We start from the raw sequence: 23268 nt of genomic DNA, 5'->3' as shown, positions 1-23268 counted from the left end.
GTCACCTCTGAACCCAGACAACTCTTTAGATTCTAATGCTGCTGAAGACACTGAAGCTTGCTGCAACTGTAGTGTTCCTGAACCCCCAGACTGTGGTATAGAAGCCATCCTTTCTCGGTTAACATAGAGCTCCCTCAAAGGATTCACAGAGCCCTTTTTTAAACAGTTCAACAAGTGTTCTTTTTTCCCCAACAACTTCGATATCCGGGCTTCCTCTTTAACATACATTTGTCTGTGCTCCGCTGGGGCAAATTTACACATAGTTCTTGCCATTTTCAGACGTTTTCCTAGCTCCACTACTTCTTTTTCCACCAGCTTAATTCGTCTTACAATATTTACCACACTACTTGCTGGATCATCAGGGTCATAGCTCACTTCAAGGAACTCCTCATCTGACGATCCACTCTCCTCACTCTCACTCTCATCTGCCTCCAGCAAAGGCTTCTGGCAAACTTCCATCGCCTCTTCCTTCTCCCTTCCTTGGAAGCGCCCTTCTGGGGCCTGTACTATTTTCCTCCCCCCTCCACTGTCTTCTCGCTTACCTTCCGCAAGCTGGGCCATGGAGGGGGAAATGCTCTTGTGGCCTCCACCGGGCTGCTTCTCCCTTCGGTCCACTGGACTCCTTTCCCTTCTCCCGGTAGTCAAACCAGGGAGAGAGCCACTCCTTTCGGCCTTCTGGTCCCGGGCCCCAGGAGGCCCCACAGCCTGGGACTTTCCTGAGGCCTTCTCCCCAGGGACCCTCCTCATCTTTGGGGAGGGAGCTAGGTCTCACTCCCTTTCCACTGGAAGTCAGCAGAGCTCTCGAAAACACCTCCTTCCTCCTCAGCAGACTGGATGGACCGTGCAGGTCTTTTTCTGCTGTCATCTACTATGATACTATGTTACTATGTTATCTATAACCATATGCTATTTGCATATTAAGGGAGAGTCTCATACAGTCACTGGGGTAATCTGTTTCACCACTGTAGGTGGGCCCTTTTTCAGTGACAAATTCAGTGGATGATTAGATTTGTCACTGAATAGGGGGCCCACCTACAGTGGTGAAACAGATTACCCCGGTGACTGTATGAGACTCTCCCTTAATATGCAAATAACATATGGTTATAGATAAGGAAAACAGAAGATACTCCTGGGATCATTTCTACTGGTTTGTGTATTCTTTTTAAAGAAAACAGTTTACCAAGGTTTAATTAACAAAAAGACTAATAAAAGTCAATGACAACATTATAGATACAGAGAATACCATAACCAAAATGAAATATGAATATATTTTTAAGCTCTATAGTGCTATTCAGAATTTAAGCACTATTAAAATGCTTAAACTAGACTTAGGTTAGCTTAGACCAGGGCTGATGCTACTTGTTTGCAATTTTAATGTGCGTAAATGGTTTACGCACGTTAAACGCTAACGCACCCATAGAAATGTAAAGGCGTGTTAGCATTTAATGCACCTTAAATTTACAGGTGCGTTAAAAATGCTAACACACCTTAGTAAACATACCCTATAATCTATGAAGAGGGATAAAACGAACCAACATTAAAAAAAAAAAAAAAAAAACCTCTTACTGCAAAGAAAAACTGTTGGTTCCTAAAAAATCCCCCCTCTCTTCTTTCATTCTTAACAAAATGAGGCTCTTCATAGATTATAGAGACCGATGATAGTACCTTGCTCCAAATATAGTTGAGACGCACCCAGTGAAGGGGCGGTTATTCATTATTGACTTTGTTTATTGTGACTATACAACAAATGGCTCAGTAGCCAAGCTGGTATTGAATTTAGAGCATTAAAACACACACACATGTAAATTATAGTATTCCGGAATTTATGCATGTAAATGTGCACTCCGCCCACACTCAGCCCAGATTCCACCCATATGTATACCCACCATCAAAATATGCACCATTGCATTGTATTGAATAGTATGCAGCTGGAATATTAACATTTATGTATGCATGTGTTTATGCTTATTTCAGTACCTAATATACTGCTATTCACAGAGCATTGAAGAGATTCACAATAAAAATTAAAATAATAAATAAAGAAAAAGGAGAGGGAATATTAGAAAAACAGGCAGACAAAAGTTACAATATCCAAAATAAAAACATCAGAGAAGCTTAGAAAAGAAAGAAAAGTGACAGGACTGCTGAAGTGCACACATACACACATATAATGGTATTCTTGTCATGTATGCACGTTCTTGCCACCTAAGGGTGTATTTCTATAAGGAGGAAGCTGACATTTAGACAAAAGAACACATATATATGACTAGAATAATGGTAAACTGTATATGCATGTATGTGTATAAATGCCCAATATTTTGGCTACATGCCATGACAGGGTTCTTCAATGCAAGGCCTGGGAACCAATGGTGGCCCTTTGAGATCTCTGGGGTGCCCCCCATTGTCTTTCTTTTTTTTCTGCTACTCTGCCTCTCTATCCAGGCTCAGGACAGAAAGGGAAAAATAGATGGGGGGGGGGGGGGGTAAGAGCCACATGCTTGAAGGACAAGACATAAGAGAGTGCATTTAGAAATGCGCACAACCTTGAGGATACCCCCCACTGAAGGTGGGTTAGTGGGAATGGATGTTATTGACACACACTGGTATGCAGTGTCATGGCCCCAGCTTAAAAATTAATAAAGACTATAGTATTGTGAGAATCTAAGTGCAAAGGTGCTTAGTTTAAAGGCGAGTATATGCATGGGCAGTGTCTAGGCAGAGCATGGGTAGGGCACAGAAGTGATTACTAGCAGTTACACTGGTTCTACGGTCACTCCTAAATTATACAAGTGTGTTTGCCCTGCTGCACTACTATTCTATAAAGCAGTTGTTCTCAACCTTTCTTCTGTTGTGACACTCGTGACAAGCCGCGTTCATGTGCATGACACACTGAATGCTACTCGGTCAATATTCAGCTGATGGTGGTCAGCATTTCTCCATAAATTCTGACTGCTGCTTGTTCAGTTAGACCTGGATATTCCATGCCAGGCACTATCCAGGCACTAGCATTGAATACCCAGATCTTTGGCAACATAATTTATGCGAGTATGGCTGATATTTAGTGCCATATCCACACAGCTAACCAGGTATATTTAGGACTGCTTATTGTGCAGTCCTACATGCCCAGTTACCTAAGCAGGCACTGGCACTGAATATCACTCTTCTCCAACTTAACCCCCGGACTCTCGCAGCAATAACCGGTGAATGCCACAGTAGTCAGTACCACTAAATATCAGCTCCTGGACCGTAATTTAACTGGGCAAAAGACTTACCTTCCCAAGTAATTGTTTTGAATATCGACCCTTACATTCAAAGTTGTTGTTTTTTAATGTAGTTGAAATGTACATCAATTCACACTAAATATGATGTCAACATCAAGAAATGTTAACTATTCTGTACAGAGCAGTAAGGGTGGGCAGCTATGGTCCTTCAGGGCCACAACCTGGTTGGGTTTTCAAGATTTCCACAATGAATATGTTTGAGGTTGATGTGCACCACAGTGCTTTGCCCTTGTCCTTGTTTTTCCTCATCTCCAAGTCTCCACATTATTTCAATCCTGAATGCAATTTTTCTGGGGGTGGAGAAGGGCACTTGGTACTTCTAGAGTTCCTCTCCTATTGTAAGGCAATTGCAAACAGCTCATATTTTCTTATTCCCTCCAGGCTCACCTCTTCTCTCTCAAACCCTATATTCCCCACCTGTATACATATCCTCTCTTTCCCCTTTCAACCTCCTTCCCCCCACCAATCCACATTTAAATTCACACTCTCTCTCTTCCCAAAGATAAGAGCTGGTAAAAGGAGAAAGAGTGAAAGGGAGGGGAGGGGGATCCTCACAACATATCAACCTCTGCAGCCTGCAATGGTGAGGAAGCATGAACCACATTTCTGGACCAGCCTGGCAAGGGAGGTAGCAGATTGCAAAATTTCTAGTCCAGGTTGATGGCAGCATTGACCATGGTGGAAGCACAGGTGGTTCAGGTTGAAGTGGTACTGACTGCCAATAGGAAATGGGGAAGCAGACTTGTTGCCAGTTCTGGGACAAAAATGTAACGGTGATCATTAGAAGTGGAGAGATACAAGATTTGGAAGCAATTATAAGGATTTCAAGAACTTGGCTCCCTATTTTGTGTTCTCTCCAGATTGTAGGCACATGTAGTTGTTAAGAAAAGTGTGGGCTTACATTCTATGTCCAATTTTTGATGGCACACCTACCAGCTACTTCAGAAATTATACATTGATCAAAATCGGACACATAAGCAGTTAAGGAGAGGTGAACCAAAGCCTAAGGATAAAAGACTGATAGATGTACCCCAGGACAGTATATTATAGATTAAATGGTTTATTTCAAATATAGAAAAAAAATTACAGAACCTACAAAGATCTGTTTTTCAAGAAAGAATTGTAAACTGTTACTCATTTCACGGCTGGCTGTGAAGTTCTGATTGCAGAAATTTTTATACAGAAAGATACACTAAAGTGGCATACCTCATCCATTGGAAACTTTGGACGAACAGCAGACAAACTGCATAGAAAAACACCTCTAACATTTTGTTTCGAAAATAGCAATTTGGACGATTTGGCAAAAAAAAAAAAAAGTCCATCTGTTGCTTTCTGCCACTTTTTGGAAAATTTTCTGTTTCGAAAATGAGCCCCTTAATCTTTCCACTATGGCATTGTCTTCCTTGAATGCCCCTTTTTTACCCCTCGGTCATCTAGCGATCCAACTGATTCTTTTACTGGCTTCTTGCTTCTAATATACCTAAAAAAGTTTTTATTGTGTGTTTTTGCCTCCTTTTCATAGTGTCTCTTTGCCTTCCATATCACCAGATCATACGCTCCAGTAAGCACTAGGTCTAGAATTGCTCCTCCTCTTGTTGGTTCCCAAACCAGCTGATACATAAAGCTGTCCTTGATTTTGTCAAGGGACTTTACCTCCCTAGTATGCCCTGATATATTTATTCAGTCAATATCTGGGTAATTGAAGTCCCCCATTATTATTGTGTTCCCCAGTTTGTTAGCTTCCCTAATTTCTGCTACCATTTCTGCATCTGTCTGTTCATTCTGGCCAGCTGGACGGTAATATACTTCTATCACTATCCTTTTTCCCATACTTGACCCAATCATGTTGAAAAGTCCTTTCTACACCAGGAGTACTAAATTAGCAGATATTGGTCATAAGTGCTTTCAGCTATATTCATTCAAATCTTGGAGTCAAGATAAAGTCCAGATTTGAAAGAACTATAGCTGAGAAGTGCTTATGACTGACATCCTTGAATGTACCTCATACATCCTTGAATTATACCTCATACGATCACTATACAACTTTGTATTTGTTATCCACCGACTGGGCAAACGCCTTTGACGGTACTATGTAAGCCACATTGAGCCTGCAAATAGGTGGGAAAATGTGGGGTACAAATGCAATAAATAAATAAATACCTTACTATGGTATGAGCTTGTACATTTTACCAATAAGAAATAATTTGCTTTAATATGATATTGAGACTAATTCAGTTATTCAATAATATTAATTATGCTGAAAAATAAATTGGGTTAGAATTGCATTAAAAGATTTCCTTTATAAATGCAATTTTAATTTATGTAGTTCCAAGTATCCATCTTTGATTTGTATTTCCAGAACAAAGGGGTCCTTTTGTTATAGCTTAGCGCATGCTAAATGCTTCATGTCCTATTTTATACCTGTGAGCCATTAGCATACAATAAACTTTAGTAAAAGGACCTCATAATCATTTGTCTTTTATTTTTTTTTAATGTGTATTCATTTTTCAAGTATTCGCATTCACATTTTACGCCTGAAAATGCAATCAAGTCATAAGAAGAAATATTCATATTACTTCAATGCATTCAGGAAGAAAAAAAATAAACCTGGACAACTGACTCACATGCTCAATAAAGGGGAATATAAAAGATCCAACGATAAAGGAAAAGGGAAAGAAAAAAAATCTTCACCTGAAATAATAAGAAACTCACCCTATAAAGAAACAAAGAAATCATTATCTTTGTGGGTGCTTATATATGTTTTTTTTTCTTTTATGTATAATATTTTGCTTTTGTTTCACTCTTACATAGGGTACTGATTGACTTTTTAATCTTAATTAAATGTTTATGAACACATGCTCTAGGTACCAGCAAATGATACTCTCTCTTCAGGTATGGAATGTATGCCATTTTACCGCTCAGCTCCAGCATGTGGCAGTGGAAATCAAGGGGCTATTTTTGGAAATCTTTCATCAGGAAATCCAAGAGAACAAATTAATGGCTTAACATCATTTCTTGATGCCTCCACGGTCTATGGAAGCACATCAGCATTGGAGAACAAGCTGAGGAACCTAACAATTAAAGAAGGCCTTCTGAAAGTAAACTTACAATATTCTGATCATGGTCGGGACTACCTTCCCTTTGTGCCCCAAGTCCCTTCACCTTGCGCTCAGGATCCCACTGCTGACAAAGCTGAAAGGATTGAATGCTTTCTTGCTGGGGACAGTAGATCCAGTGAAGTCATCTCATTGGCAGCTCTTCACACACTGTGGCTGAGAGAACATAACCGTCTTGCCAAAGAACTGAAAAAATTGAATCCTTTTTGGAGTTCTGAAACTGTTTACCAAGAAGCCCGTAAAATTGTTGGAGCTTTGCATCAGGTAAGCTACATTTTTAAATCTATTTTTTTGCCTTCAGATTTATTATTGCTATATTTTTGACTCGATTTACAAATTAAAGTATGATAGCTTACATTTGCATAAGCATATAAACCATGATAGTTTTATGTTAACAAACTGACACATTATTGTAATTAAAATGACCTACAGTATTTATAACATAGATACATCATCAATTCAGAACATGAGAAGTCAAGGCATCCGAATTAATTTTTACACCATCCCAGTTTAAAAGATATTCTTGGCCAAAACTCCTTGCAGGCTCTTGAGATACATTTTATTATTGCTTTCAAGACTCTAGTGTCATAAAATAACATTGTCTCAACATTCATACATCTCATATACATTCATCCAATTCAACCTCATGCAAATTTGAGGCCAATAACTGTGTACATATTTTTAGCACAGGTAAAAATCATTAGGTTTATTACCTATGTACTAAACCACTAATCTACGTGGAGAGGCATTTTCAAACGGGGATGACCATCTCTAAGGGTGCCCAACTATAAGGACAGTGCCGTGAAGGGGCAGGGCAACCCATATTATAGAAACAAGATGGACGTCCATCTTTCGTTTCGATAATACGGTCGGGGATGCCCAAATCTTGACATTTAGGTTGACCTTAGAGATGGTTGTCCTCGGTTTTCAGCGATAATGGAAACCAAAGACGTCTATCTCAAAAACGTCCAAATCCAAGCCCTTTAGTCATGGGAGGAGCCAGCATTTGTAGTGCACTGGTCCCCCTGACATGCCAGGACACCAACCAGGCACCCTAGGGGGCACTGATGTGGACTTCAGAAATTGCTCCCTTACCTTGGGTGCTGAGTCCCCCAAACCCCCCCCCCCCAGGTCCGCTTGCCTGAAGTACACTGCACGCACTACAACTGCTCCAGGTACCTGTAAACTGCTGCGATGGACCTGAGTATGGCATTCGAGGATGGCATAGAGGCTGGCAAAAAAGTATTTTTAAACTTGTTTTTTATGGTGGGAGGGGGTTAGTGACCACCGGGGGAGTAAGGGGAGTCATCCCCCCTTCCCTCCGGTGCTCATCTGGTCAGTTCAGGCACCTTTTTGAGGTTTAGTTGTGAAAAAAAATGGACCAAGTAAAGTCGGCCAAGTGTTCGTCAGGGACGCCCTTCTTTTTTCTATTATTGGCCAAGGACGACCATCTCCTAATCACGACCTAGTCCCGCCTTCGCTACCCTGCTGACACGCCCCCATGAACTTTAGTCGTCCCTGCGACGGAAAGCAGTCGAGGGTGTCAAAAAATCGGCTTTTGATTATGCCGATTTGGATGACCTTGCGAGAAGGATGCCCATCTCCCGATTTGTGTCGAAAGATGGACGTCCTTCTCTTTCAAAAATAAGCGTGATAGTGTACACATACTATGAAAAGTATGGGCCTGATATTGAAAGTAGTTTAACCAGGCAAGAGAAGTCCCTGCCTAGTTAAACCCCACTGAGCTGGCTGGCTGCTGATTATTCAACAGCATTTAGCTGGGTAGTGCTGCTGAATAATTTCTGCTAACTGAGTTAGAGGCTGTCCAGGGCTGGAGTTTCAGCAGAGGCACAATATATTTAGTTAGTGATGATATTCCGTCTGCTAATCAGCTATGTAAGCACATTAAAGGGCCATTTTATAAAGAGCCAGTAAACCTAGTGTGGTCTTACTGCACGCTAACCCTGAACTACTGCTGGCCCAACAAGGCTGCCAGTAGTAGTTCTGCCATTTCCGTTACGGTAATTGGGTATTGCTGTATGCTTCCCAAATACCATGGGAGCCCTTACTGCCACCTTAGTGCTCCCCTTCCACATGGCCACACAGTAAGAGCAATCTTACCGCATGGCCATTTTTTAGGGGCTTTTTACCCACTGTGGTAAAAAGGGCCCTGGTGTGCGTCAAAAAGGGCACTTTTTCTCACAGCTTAGTAAAATGACCCCTAAGTTAGGATAGCAAAAATGCTGTCCTAGCTTTATATGCTGAGGTAACCAGACACTGGTCTGAATATGACCAATGCTTGGTTAACTTCTGGGTCAGTGCACATACCCAAATATTCAATACTGGAAGCTGCACATGCCCTGTCATTGAATATTTAGAGTTAGTTCAGCCCGCAGCTGTGAGCAGCTTACAAGCTGCTTATCTCCATGGGCTGAATATTGGACCCTACATTATTAAAGGCACACCAATCATATGCTAATGTAGTATAGGGCCAAAATGCTTTTGTCATTGTTACTGTCAGATGTTAGGTCACATTTAGATGCAGATGAGGTTGTGTTGGCAGTCTCTTTGGACCTAACTTCGACATTTGATCTTTTAGATCGTCAGCTGTTGTTGGGTAGCTTATCCCAGTTGGGGTTGACGGGGCAGGTATTTAATTGGTTTGCCTCACTTCTTGCTGATCACACCCATTGTGTGCAGGAGACCGGAGTTCAATCATCTTTGTATGATATTGTATGTGGGATTCTTCAAGGGTCATTTTTATCCCTGATTTTATTTAATTTATTTGTAGTACTTTTAGTTCAAAAAATTCAGGAATTCCCTATGAGGGTGTATGTGTATGCAAATGATATTTTGTCCTCATTCTTATTTATTTATTTTATTTATTAGTATTTATTTACTGCCCTTTTGAAAGAATTCACTCAAGGCGGTGTACAGCAAGAATAAATCAAATATACGCAAAAGATAATTACCGCACTAAAAATACCAATACAAGATATGGTATAGAATGCTACACTACAATGTCAACACAATATGCAATGAAACATTTTAATAAACAGCAAAGAATGTAAGCAATGATGAAACATGCAGATCAGTGTTCCTCAATGCAAGATCAATGAGCCAATGGCTGCCCTATTGTCCACGGTCAGGTTATATTTCTTCAGTTGCTGACAGCACAGAACATATTTTGCTGTATATAGTTGCTGATTCTCCTGTTTCCCCAGATTAGGTTGGGGGGGGGGGGATTCCTGTTCATTTTTTTGTGGTAAGCTTTTGATTGTCTCTATTAGTTTTGGGAAATGTGCATTTCTGATCTTTGTGATCTGCACAAAGCAAGAGAAGATGAATTTCTGTTTCTATTTTTCCAGTGTTGCAGTGCATGCAGTCTGGTTTCTTCAGGTTTCCAATTCAGTTTCTACTTCTAGTCAGGGCTGTGCAAACCTGGTAAGCGGGGTAAGCACCGCAGGAGGGCGCCGCGCCGGCCATTGATTTAAAAAAAACAACCTTACTAGTGCCGTAACATGTTGGCACGTCGGCGCCTATGCGTATGTGCTGCTGCCTTCCCGCGCAGTGCTCGGCTCTGACTTTGGCACCGCCCAGCCAGCTCTTCCACGCCGTCGAGTAGTTATTTGGACCGCAGGAGGACCAGGTGTTGCTGTGGGTCTGGAAGTTCATTTACTGAGAGCTACTGCGTGCACACTGCTACATTCAAATCCTTTTACTGTAACAGCTTTTATAAGTACTCTTGAGGGCAGAGCAAGTCCGGATATATAAAGACCAGGGTCAGTAAGATCCAATGGTGGAATATAGGTCTCGTTATATATAAAAAAAGGCCCGTTTCTGAAACCAATGAAACGGGCGCTAGCATGTGGCTTTTTTTGTGTGTGTATGTGTCACAGAGTTATTTTGTGTGTGTGTGTGTGTGTGTGTGTGTGTGTGTGTGTGTGTGTGTGTGTGTGTGTGTGAGGGTGGGGTGTGTGTGCAGGTTGTTGATGTGTGTGTTTTTTTTTTGTTTTGTTTTTTGCTTGGGGGGTTGGGGGATGTGCTGTGCTCTGCTGGCAAAGTGGGATGAATTGGTGTGTGGCTTTGAGGGTGTGTTTCTGTTGTATTGTGTGTGTGTGGTTTTGTCTGTCAAGGAGGTTTGTGGAGGGGGGTCTTTCTGTTGGTGAAATGTAAATGTGGTTGTAGGGGGGTCAGCCTTTGCTGAGTGGTGGATTGTTTTTTCCAGGTATTTTTTTGTGTTGTGCTGAGGCAGCAGTGTTGTTTTAGATGGGCGGAAGGTAGAGGAGCACGTTCTTGGTTTGTCGGTATTTTTTGGCTGTTTCAGGGCTGCTGTATGGGAACGCTGGAAGAGAATGTGCTGTGGGAAGCAGCGCCGTCTTTTTCCGTTGGGCTGGGGTTCTGGGCATCCTAGAGGTGGGAGACGGCTTGCCTGAGGATGGGGATGGTTGTTTTAAGTTGGCGGAAGGGAGAGGAGCACGGTCTCGGGCCATCGGGGGGTGATCCGGTATTTTCGGTCCATTTCAGGCCGGCTGCAGGGGAATGCTGGATCATTTATGCGCTGCGGGAAGCAGCGCCATCTTTTTCCGGGTGCTCGGGGAATCCCAGAGGTGGGAGATGGCTTGCCTGAGGCTGGGGATGGTTGGGCACGTCCTTGACCGCTTCGGCAAAAGGGGAAGAGGAAGGGGGTGGGGAGTTACCTGCAGCCGCGTGAGAAACTGGGTATTCTTTGTTTGTTTTGTATTATTAGTTTGCCTTTCTGTTGAAGAAAGAGTGGATGCCTTTCGAATGATGGAGGTGGTGCGTCGGTGTGCGGTTGTTTCGTTAGTTTGGCAGCCAGTCTCCAGCGATTCCTAGGCAGGGAAGGAGTAGGGTAACACGCTCCGCATGTTTCCCTACTCCTCCCCCTTCCTTGGTCGCTGTTTGCTGCTGGCTGGGTCGTGGGTAATCCTTCCAGCTGGGCCGCAGCTTGTCCTGTTCGTCCACATCCCAGATGGTGAGGGGCATGCTGTTCTCTGGCTCCACCGACTCCACGTCAAGCGAACCCAAATATAGTCTGTGCTATAGGCCCTCCGGCACTCTTCAGTACCGGCATTAGGCATTTAAAAATTTCTCCCCCCCCCCCCCCCCCCCCGTTCTATTTTTGCACATACCCACAGCAGGAATATTCTTTTCTCGTTCAAGCGGTGGTTCTGTGCTCTCTGTGCTGCACAGATAATGAGCCGTTCTGCTGGTGAATGCTCCTCCCTTATTGCCACGTAGTTTCCTCTGATAGGTCCGTCTTACGTTGCCTAGCGTTGCTTGGGAACGGTTTTGTGATGGTCCTTTGTGTTTCAGAACGTTGAGGGTGCTTTTTCTGATTGGTCCATCATGCGAGGGCGGGGCAGACAGACATGGTCAGTGACGAACCCTTCAGGGAGTGACTGAGTGACTTCAGAACGTTGTCTTCAGAATGTTGAGGGTGAGTTTTATTATAGTAGATATATAAACATAAAATTGCATAATTACCTTTGATATTGATAACTTTAGAATCTAAGGCCTCTATTCCAAAATCATCTCCACATGTTAATAGCAGCATTTACATGCAGTTTCAGGGGGTCTTTTATTAAGATGTGCTCATGTTTTTTTGTCCTTTTGGAGATGCCAATGCATTCCTATGGACGTCTCTAACATTTAGCGCGCCCACAATTTTAGCGTGTGCTAAAAACGTGAGCGCATCTTAATAAAAGACACCCTAAGAAAGCTACTATTTACACCAGGAGATCCACACCATGCAGAGATTTCAAGGAGGTGAGGAAAGGCATAGCATGGGCAAGATTTGAGTGTGACAGAGACTTTTCTATAATATCTTAGGAAATGAGCATGTCCTGACCTAGAGTCTCTATATAAAATGGGCCTTCAGATATCTTTCTTTTTCTGCTGAATTCATTTTTTCTTTGTATTTTAGATTATTACCCTTCGAGACTACATTCCAAAAATCATTGGTCCTGTAGCCGTTAACCAGTATATTGGACAATACCAAGGATATGATTCCACTGTGAATCCCACTATATCGAACGTTTTCTCAACAGCAGCTTTTCGCTTTGGTCATGCAACAATACCACCAATGATAAAGAGACTTAATGCACAGTTCCAGGATCATCCAGAGTTTCCAAATCTACATCTGCATGAGGTTTTCTTTAGCCCTTGGAGACTAATTAAAGAAGGTAATTAATATTATTGTATTTTCTTATGCTATTGCACCGTCTTCCAGCAGAATATTTTATTGTACTGTATAGAGAATACAAGAAAGGCTTCATGGAGGTATAGTTATTTTTTCCCAAGCTGCTGGGCAAAAAGCCTTTTCATACGTCAGCAATAGCCTGATTTAAGGGGGTAGTTATTAACATGCATTAAGAAAATAGGGCTAGGTTCTATATATCATGCCTAAAAAATTAGCGCCAGAAAAAAATACAGAGGTGTATTTTATAAACTGTGCCTAACATTAGGCATGGTTGGTAGAATAAATCTAGGTGTATTTTATAGGATACTCCCAACACCCTTTTTTCTGCAACTATATTTAGTCATGGCCATTTACACCAACGAAAATAACTAAATTATGCATAGAATGGCATATTCTATACACTACGTGTAAATTCTAGGAATGCCCATAACCTGCCCATTCTATACCCATGGCCATGCCCCATTTTTAGATCCACATCTTAGAATTTATGTGCATCAAGTATAGAATACGCTTAGGCATTTGTGTGCCTAAATTCTAATTATTGCCAATTACCGTCAATAAGTGATAAGTTCACTTATTGGCACTGATTAACTTGTTACACTAAGTTGTGCGTGCAAATCCATTTTATGACCGGATTTGCGCACAACTCATGTCTCACTATATAGAGGGACAGTGTACAGTTTCTGACAAATAACAGAACCCTTTTATTAAAGGGCATAAGAATCTGGGATTAGCACATCTTAATACAGAACTTTCCCATGCACTAAAACCAGATTCAGTGTTGCACAATTTAAGGCATTTTTGAATAGTTTTTTTTTTTCAGATCATGTGCTAATGTTTGTATTAGCAAGCATTACCTGCAAGGAGTTAACACGGGTGCACTTAACACCACCTATTTAGGAAGCACTAAGTGCTCCCGTGTTAACTCAGTGTTACCAGTTAGCACATGCTAATACGAAAGTGCTAGCTTATTAATGCTTCCATGCCCATTCTCTGACCATGACTTACCCCCTTCAAAAATGTTTTTGAAAAAATAGCTAACATACAAGTTAGCGCATGCTAACGATAGCCTGCTTTTCATGCAATAAGCATGTGTTAGAGCTAGGGTTACCATATGTCCAGATTTACCCGGACACGTCCTCTTTTTGAGGACATGTCCGGGCAACCGGATGGGTTTTGCCAATCTGCCCATTTGACCGGATTTGTGGACAAACGGGCAGATTGCTAGCCTCCCCTTACTTACTACTGCTCTGGTGGTCTAGTGACCTCTTCCGCCTTCGGGGCAGGAAAGAGCCCCCTCTTTCCTGCCCGGAGCGCTGCCCTGCATGCATCCTTCCTGTTGCTGATCTTGGTGCCGATTCAAAATGGCCGTCGAGAGTTGAAGTGACCGCGCGAGAATGCAACTCTCGGCGGCCATTTTGAATCGGCGCCGAGATCAGCAACAGGAAGGATGCATGCAGGGCAGCGCTCCGAGCAGGAAAGAGGGGACTCTTTCCTGCCCCGAAGAGGTCACTAGACCATCAGGGCAGTAGTAAGGTAAGAGGAGGGGGGTGGTGGGGAGGGGGGGTGATGGGGTGTGTGACAGGGGGGAGGGGAAAATGTGACAGGGGCGGAGCGAGGGCGTGAAAGGGGGTGGGGTGGGGTGTGAAAGGGGGCAGGATGTGTGGTGGGGTGGGGCATATGTCCTTCTTTTCGGGGGACAAAATATGGTAACCCTAGTTAGAGCCTAACATCCTTTAGTGAAAGCACCCCAATGTACACTAATGAGGGAATTCTATATGTGGTGCCAAGCGTTGGGCACTACTTCTGTACCAAAATTTCAGCGTGGAAAAGCATTCTAACAGATACAAGGCAGCAAAACGGGACAGAAATGGCAGATCTGTGCAAAAACACAGATCTGCAAAAGGGGCGTGGCCATGAGAGGAGCATGGGTGGGTCACGGGCGTTCCTTTAAAATGTTATAGAATAGAATAGTGCAGATCTCCGCACAGTTTGCAGACAGGGATTTACACCCGGTTTCAGTTGGTGTAACTCCTCACACCTAAAGTTGGGTGCAGATCCCTGCACTACATGCTATTCTATAAAAAGCACCAATTCCGGAATACCGTTCAGTGCCAATTTTTGTTGGCATCAAATTTTGAGTACCATTTGCTAAATACAGCCTTAAATGACTAAATCATGTGATATTTTTGCCCGTAAAATACATCTTGAAAGTTCAACAAATTAAATAGTGGAATGAAAAACATGCAATATCATGCAAAGCACCTCATTATTCTACAAATTGAATAACACAACTTGTATTTCACGTCACAAAGTGCAGTTGTTTGTAGAAAGATAATGTGTTATCTTTCCTCCCTAGAAGCTTCAAGCTGCCAATGGCCAGCCCAGTTTTTGGGTGCACATTTGGCACTTACTATGGTACACCTGAACACATCCTGCGGTATGCCATTGTAAGCTGCATTAGACACACATTAGTGCCTGATACAGCTTAGTAAAAGGGCCCCATAATGAATTCAAATCAATAAGTAAATTCTAAGAAATCACCACACATAAAACTAAAATGAATAATTAAAGATAGCCAAGCAATAAAAAAAAAAAATCATTCTCCCCTATCCTGCAAGTTTCAGTGAAGGTTTTCTCCTGCGAAGGCCCAAATTCCTTCCTGAATCAAATGAAGGGAAGAAGGAGAAGAAGAGAGAAGGTAAAACCATGTTATGAAATAGCTATATGCACTTTGTCAAGAGAATTTTTATTAATATGCCATCTCGTACCCCCTTTGACAATATTATTTATAAATTGTAAAACACTGTAAATAGCACTACTTATCATTTTGTTTCCTATACTTTTTATGCTAAGGTGGTTTAGATCCCTTAATAAGAGGGCTTCTGGTAGGATCAGCAAAACTACAAATGCAAGATCAAATGATGAATGAAGAACTAACGGAAAAACTATTTGTACTGTCTAATGTTGGTTCATTGGACCTGGCATCACTAAACCTACAAAGAGGTCGTGATCATGGCCTTCCAGGTAAGTAAACAACAAATGCACTTTGGGTCAAATATTATTTTGATAGTACACCAACAAACTCTTTGGGATCCATATTCAAAGCAACATATTTGTGCAATTGAAGGAGCTAACTGGGTTCATTGCCTGTTTAAATGTTGGGGTGACTGAGAGTTAACTTGGCAGGACAGCTTGATATGTGGCCAAAAATTAATTGGATAAAAGTAGAAAAAGTTGGAGGCATGTTGGACCAGCACTCGGTTTCAACATTGAAGACGGCTTTAACCCAAGTCTCTGAGGAAATTAGTTTGAAACCCGCAGCGTCAGGCGATTCCATGAGAGAGCAGTCTCTTTTTTTCCCGCTTTGTCAGTTTTGAGCGTTGAGTCAGTGAGGACGTGGACTCTACAGATAAGTTCAGCTTCAATTATTGCTTTGGCAACTTTTTAGAAGTGACAGCCGGCTACAAGTTTGGTGAAGGTTTTTTTGATTTATTGATTTTTAGATTGTTTGCATCAACACTTGATACAAAAAGCACATTATATGGTGGCAATATGAAGAGTAACCCAATGAATGAAGTGCTATTCTACCTGGCATAAGTTATTATTAACTACTAAAGAAGTGGGTATCTCTGAGGATACTCTTCTTAAAAAATCTCAAAAAATATTAAAAAATAAAAAATATCTGGGATAATTTATATAGGTAACTACGAAGTATTAGTAGCATTTGTCCTGGTTTTTGTTTGCAGGATGTTAATAGTCAGCACTATGCACTTAAAATGACCTCTAAGTTAAGCCTGCTAAATATAGCAGATTAGAGTTAACTGACTTCTTCTGCAGTTAGCTTAGACCTTCTATTTATGTGGGCCAAGTTAACTTGTAGCAGAAGAATCAGTTAACTCTAACCTGCTATATTTAGGAGGGCTAACTTAGAAGCCCTATTACTATACCATGTTAAGTATGTAATGCCAAGTTTACCCCTTCTTAACTGCTAGGGCAGAACCATGTTAAGGGGCGTTGCAGTATTTTCACAGTTACCCTCGGATTTTTGTAAACGATGAAGTTACATGTGCAAATCAGCACATGTAGCCAATTTGCATGCATAACTTAACATAAGCAATGAACAAAAAAGTGAGGACAGCTCAAGGAGGATGTCAGGAAGTCTTTAATGTAACAGCTCCTTGAGCTGTCCTCACTTTTTTGTTCATTGCCTTCGTTGCACGTGAGGGTTTCCTCCTCCTTTTTGTTTTCTCTTTGGATACAACTTAACATAAGAACATAAGAGTAGCTATACTGGGTCAGATCAATGGTCCATCTAGCTCAGTATCCTGTTTTGCAAACAGTGGCCAAGCCAGGTTATAAGTACCTGGCAGAAACCCAAATCGTGGCAACACTCCATACTAGACATCCCAGGACAAGCAGTTGCTTTCCATGTCTATCTCAATAGCAGACTATGGACTTTTCCTCCAGGAATTTGTCCAAATCTTTTTTTAAACCCATGCTTAACATGCCAATCAGTGCCAATAATTGTCCGCTAACAACCAATTATTGGTGTCAATTGGCCTTAATTAGGATTTATGTGTAGATCGTAATCTATAATGATCTGCATGTAAATCGTAACGTGCGCAAATTTGGGGGGGCATGGCTAGATGTGTTTCAGGCCTGATTCTATATATAGCATCTAAAATTAATGTACATTAGGTAATTATACCTAAGCGTATTCTATATGCCGCATGTAACACGCAGTATTTAGAATATGCTTAGGTGTAGTTCATGCGACTAAATCTACATGCATCCATTTACACTAACGAAAAGCTGGTGTAAATCCCTGCACGTAGATTTACACACACTGGCCCATATGTGTAGATTTTGGAACACCCATGAAATGATCATTTCCACACCCCTAAGCACACCCCTTTTTGCCTGCGCATGTTATAATTTAGGCGCAGTATATTACAGAATATGCTTAGCAATGTATGTGCGTAAATTCTAATTTTTGCCAATTAGTGCTCATTATTGCTTGTTAAGAGCTGTTAACAATGCTTAACAGCTTGATAAAACAATTAATTAGAATTTATACACATAACTCGCTAAGGGTATTCTGTAATGCACTGCACCTAAATTCTAATGCATGCAGCTACAGAAGGGCATGGTTATGGGTGAGGAAATGGGCATTTCATGGGCATTGCAAAATTTACATTTACTGTTATAGAATATGTCCCTGTGCACCTAAATCTAAATGCTGGTATTTACGCCACGTTTTTTGTGCAAATGAATCCATGTAGTTTTAAGCACTGTGATATCAGCTAAGCATATTCTATATACCACATGGAAATTTTAGGCACCATATATAGAATCTGCCCTTGAGCCCTTTTGGTATCAGGGGGCATGACATAGGCGGAGAGTGGGCATGGAAGAGGTTTAAATCCTATGTTAAGAGTGGGCATAGAAGAGTAAAATCCTATGTTAAGCTATGGTAACTGTAAATTTTACCACAGTTTAGTAAAATGCCCCTTGACTAGTTATGTTTGGAATAACCTGTTAAAATTAACCAAAATGTTTGTCTGGTTAACTTGAACTGCGTAAGGCACAAATAAATATTAGTATCTTTGTTTTATTAGTAGGTATCACAAAGATGCATAGTGTTAGATATTTTAAGAAGTTCCTGTACCTATTTTTCTTATTTAGAAAAGGGAGTTTAATTTTCTAACTCTGATGTCTATTCCCACCTGAAGTGAGTCCTAGGTACATTTGATTCCTCTCACTGAGTATCTTCACACTATTGACATATTAATGCTAGAAGATATTGTAAATCAGAAAATATCAACCGATATTAAGAATTTTTATTTTTCTGTTTTTGCTCCCTTTAAATATATATAATTTGAAACATGAAACAAAACCACTAGGAATATTGTAGTTTTAAATTCGTAGGGCCAGCTTTATACTATCATACAACTGGAAATCAAATTCAAATCATGCAACAGTGATTAGACAATTCAAACTTTATAACCAGAAAAGTATATGACTAGCTGTAGACTAAGAAACACGATACTTACTATTAAGGGTACCTTAAGAATTTTACAACACTATAGAACAATAGTTCTTAATCCAGTCTTCAGGACACACCCAGCCAATCAGGTTCTCAGGAAATCCATAATAAATATGCATGAGAGAAATTTGGATACACTGGAGGCAGTGCATGCAAACTTATTTCAGGCATATTCATTATGGATTTCCTGACTGGCTGGAAGTGTCCCAAGGACTGGGTTGAGAAACCCTGCTATAAAAATAAGCCATATAAAATATTAATTTTACTAGACCACAAATACTGCTCTATACAACTGGAGAATGATCATTTATTTTGGACCTGACAGTTTCCTTCGGCTTTTTTGTATGTCTAGTTCAGTTCATACCAGAACTGGAATCTAATGTCATGAGCCTTCATTCCCAACTACCCAAAATTAACTCATCTATGTTTTATACCACCTGCTTCCAACATACTTTGTCTAGCTATCCGTCCAGAAGTCTGCAAACATAGCCCCCAATTCCAGCCAAAAGGTGACACCCTTAAGAAATGATTATGGTCCTTTCTATTATAAAACCTTCCTTATAGCAGTGCATAGAACTTGCCACCTGAGCCACTGAGTCAGTCCACATCAACACTATCTCAATCAAAATATGCATTTTGATGACAAACCACATTTTCCATTTCAGTTTACTTTACCATTAGGATGTTTTCTCTGTAGGGTACAATGACTGGAGGGAATTTTGTGGTTTATCAAGACTGGAGAATCAAAAGGATCTATCTACAGCAATATCTAATTATAGTTTGGTTGAAAAACTCATGGATTTGTATGGACATCCTGACAATATTGATGTTTGGCTTGGTGGCCTGGCAGAAAACTTCCTTCCAGATGCCAGAACCGGTCCATTATTTGCATGCATCATTGGAAAGCAAATGAAAGTACTAAGGGAAGGTGACTGGTAAGTACTCAATATTATAAACCTATGCCAATTGGCATTAATTCACTCATGTATATTTGCAAACAGTGTGTAGTGTATAAATGCTTATAAGGACGAAGAAGAATCTAATCTAATCTGAGCACTTAATTCAGCACCCAATTTCAACATGGATTTTGAGCAGATTACATCAAGAAGTCAGCACAATGGGGGAGATTCTATATATGGCGCCTGAAAAATTGGCGCGGAACTCAATGCCGACTAAGCATATTCTATAAGCGGCACCTACATTTAGGTGCAGTATATAGAATACGCTTAGTTGATATCCCAGCACCTAAAACTATGCACATCTATTTACACCAAGGCATGCTATATAGAATCTGGGGGAATATGCTGAGAATTACATTATTTTCAATAACTTACAATATTAAATATTATAATATTTAAAAAAAGAAAGATCTTCAGATTTTTATGAAAAGGAATTTAGGAAGGAACATTTCTGAAATATTGAGGAAGGCAATTCCAATTTTAGCAGCGTGAAATGTAAAATGACTTTTATTTATTTATTTATTGTTTGTTTGTTTGTAGTTGTATCCCACCTTTACCCAAAGTGGGTATCAAAAAACATATATACAGTTCATTAAACCTAAAAACAAACACAGTATTCATCAAATAACAATTAACAATCAGTCCAGATAAGACATAGGTTTACAGCAGTACACCTCATCATTCTTCCAAAAAGGCCTCTACAAAATAATGAGTTTTCAAATTTTGTTTAAACTGCTGAGTGTCTTAAATGTCCAGGCAAAGCATTCCATAGTGAAAGACCAGCAATCAACAAAGCTCGCAGCTTTCTGTCAACATAGTGGTACCACATTGGAGAAGGTACAAAAAGCTGATTGAGTTTTCCAGATCATAATGATCGACCTGGTTGATACATTTTTAAAGCTTTACAAAATTAATCAGGAACAATCCCATATACACTCTGTTGTAATAACATAAAAACCTTAAAAACAATTCTGAACTCAACAGGTATCCAATGTAATTTTTTAAATACTGGAGTAATATGTTCTGATCTACACACTCCAGTAATCAAATGCGCTGCAGCATTTTGTACGACCTGCAGAGCCTGAATCCTAAATGATGATATACCCAAATATAGGGGTCTTTTACTATGGCGTGCTCACATTTTTGGCGTGTGCTAAACGTTAGAGATGCCAAAGCGTTCCTATGGGCATCTCTAGCCCAATTTTAGCACGCACCAAAAACGTGACCATGCCTTAGTAAAAGACCCCCCTCAAAGAATTACAATAAAATATACTTAAAGCGAATATGTTTCATTGATGGTTAACTCAAACAAAGGGAAGTTGGGAAACACAATTGACTTCTGACCACTGGATAAGAAATCACTTAAGTAAGATAATATGGACCTAAACCCCTTAAAATGTTATAAGTAATACAAATGGTCTTAAACTCTACACTAGCTTGACAAGACAGCCAATGAAGTTGAATCTTCAATGGTATAACCCTATCAAATTTACCAGATCCAAAAATCAATCTGGCTGCCATTTTCTGCAGTACAAAAATCTATTTATTAAATGAAAAGAAATTTCAACATATAGAGACCTGTTTACTAAGTTGCGCTATCGTTTTTAGCAAGCGCTAATGTTAGAGACACCTATAGGAATATATGAGTGTCTCTAGCATTAGCGAGCACTAATTTTTAGCAAGCACTAAAAACGCTAGCGCACCTTAGTAAACAGGGCCCATTGTGAATTACAGTAATCGAGTTGGAGTAAAATAATAACTTGGACCAAAACCCTAAAATGCTGAGATTCAAATATTGCTCATATTAACATAATTGGTCCAAATGAAAAAAAAAACTTTGTACTTGAATCTCCATGGAAAGTGTTGAAAGCAAGAAAGAAGAAAGCAATTCACAACAAGCTGCATCACTCCTGAAGAAAACTGAATTCACTGCAAGTTTGATACATTTTTCACGAAATCAATTTAACAGTTATCCAAAGCTGATGGTAAATGTGAGCTTTCGAGACCCGGTGCTGAAGAAAAGATCTATGTGGTTTTAAGAGCTCATACACAACAGTATTTATAGATATATACATAGTCTAACAAAGAATCTTTTTCTACTGACCATATAAAACTTCCATCTGAAGTTGTAAAGAAGATTTTTCCATAGAGGAAATACGTACTCAAAGCCCTATGATGAGAGAACTCATCATCGTTAATAACTGAGAATAATTGCCAATCTTTTCTCCACTTCATTAGTCTATTGATTTCCAGGTATTCAGTTAAGGATTCATTTATTGATAAGTTTATACCTTATATTGAAAAAGACTGTAGCAACAATAAATGGATTTTAAAAGGGCTTAGGAGCCTAAAATTGATAAAAGTTGAGCCCTAAATTTAGAAGCCTAAAGCATGGACAATTATAAAGCTGGATTTAAAGAGGGAAAAAGTATGGTATTTAGCACTAATTTTCAGTACTAGATATGTAAGGGTCCCTTTTACTAAGCTGTGGTAAAAAGAAATAGGCTTAACATGGCATAACCCAAGACTTTCCCGTGTGTTAAGCCCATGTTTACCATGCATTAAAATAGTCCAGTTTTCAATTAACACATGGGACTTGCAAAAATAATATGCAAGAGCACTTACTGCCTCCTATTTAGGAGGCAGAAAGGGCTCCCATGTTATCCAGTTAGCATGCATTGATGTGAACATACTAATTGGATAACACTTCCATGCCCATTCCCTGTCCATGCCACTCCCCCCTCCCAAAAAAATAAATAGTTCATGCTAAGCATGTGTCAACAGATAAATTACTGCAGGATACTTTTAGTGCGTTCTGAAGTAGACCTTTTTCCATGCGCTAAGCCCGTGTTAGTGCTTAGCACACGTCAGTGGCGTAGCTATGTGGGGCCTGGGCCCCTGTAGATTTGGCCCTGGCCCCCCTGGTGACGATCCCCTTGAACCCCCCCTCCCGCCACCAACCCTCCCCCGCCACCATTGCCACCCGCCCCAACCTCGTTTGCTGCAGCCGAAGAGAGTCTTCTTTAGTTCAGCGCCAGAGTAGTGCCTTCGTTCAAGGAAGTTCCTGCTGTGATCAGCTGTTTCTGACGCCTTATGCCCCCACCATCCAGCATCACCCCTCTGTTTCTCTTGCCCCCATCATCGCCCTTCTATCATCCCCCAGCACCAAGCATTACTCTGTCTCTCTCTTTCCTCCTTTCATTCAGCATAGCCCATCTCTCCCCAATACTATTGTCTCTTTTTGCCTTCCCCCATCATACAGTATAGTCCCATCTCTCTTTCCCTCACCCCACCATTGTCCCTTCTCTCTCTTTTCACCTTGCTCCCTCCTGGTGACTAATTAAAACCTCATGAGTCAGCAGTTGCCTGAAGGCAAGCTTTCCTGCCCTGCTTCTTGCTCACTTCCCTCCCCCATTGCAAAACAAAATTAATTCCTTACTGCCCCTACCTGGGTAGGGGTAAGGACTCAGGCACCCAGACACTACTTCCTCCCAGACCACTACTGTAGTGGCCTGGAAGTACCACGAGCTGCCCTGTTTCTCTCTCATGCTCACTTGCACTCCTCTCTTCCCTCTCCAACCCTCATGCTTGCGGTGGCAAAGCAAGAAACAAAATGAAAATGTGAGCGGGGCTGTAGCCC

General features: G+C 40.8%; 1 protein-coding gene across 1 annotated transcript in view; it reads left to right on the top strand.

Moving 5' to 3' along the window:
- TPO (thyroid peroxidase) overlaps positions 1–23268 on the top strand; it is a 127618-nt gene that overhangs the window by 70044 nt on the left and 34306 nt on the right. Inside the window, exons 6-9 of the mRNA XM_030195157.1 lie at positions 6146–6661; positions 12345–12603; positions 15477–15647; positions 19367–19604. Coding sequence (XP_030051017.1) covers positions 6146–6661; positions 12345–12603; positions 15477–15647; positions 19367–19604 — 1184 coding nt within the window. The remainder of the gene's footprint in view (positions 1–6145; positions 6662–12344; positions 12604–15476; positions 15648–19366; positions 19605–23268) is intronic.

The sequence above is a fragment of the Microcaecilia unicolor genome, chromosome 3 (assembly GCF_901765095.1).
Source record: "Microcaecilia unicolor chromosome 3, aMicUni1.1, whole genome shotgun sequence".
NCBI classification, from domain to species: Eukaryota; Metazoa; Chordata; class Amphibia; order Gymnophiona; family Siphonopidae; genus Microcaecilia; species Microcaecilia unicolor.
The sequence above is the reverse complement of the archived record's forward strand: the minus strand, read 5'-3'. Positions and strand labels throughout refer to the sequence as shown.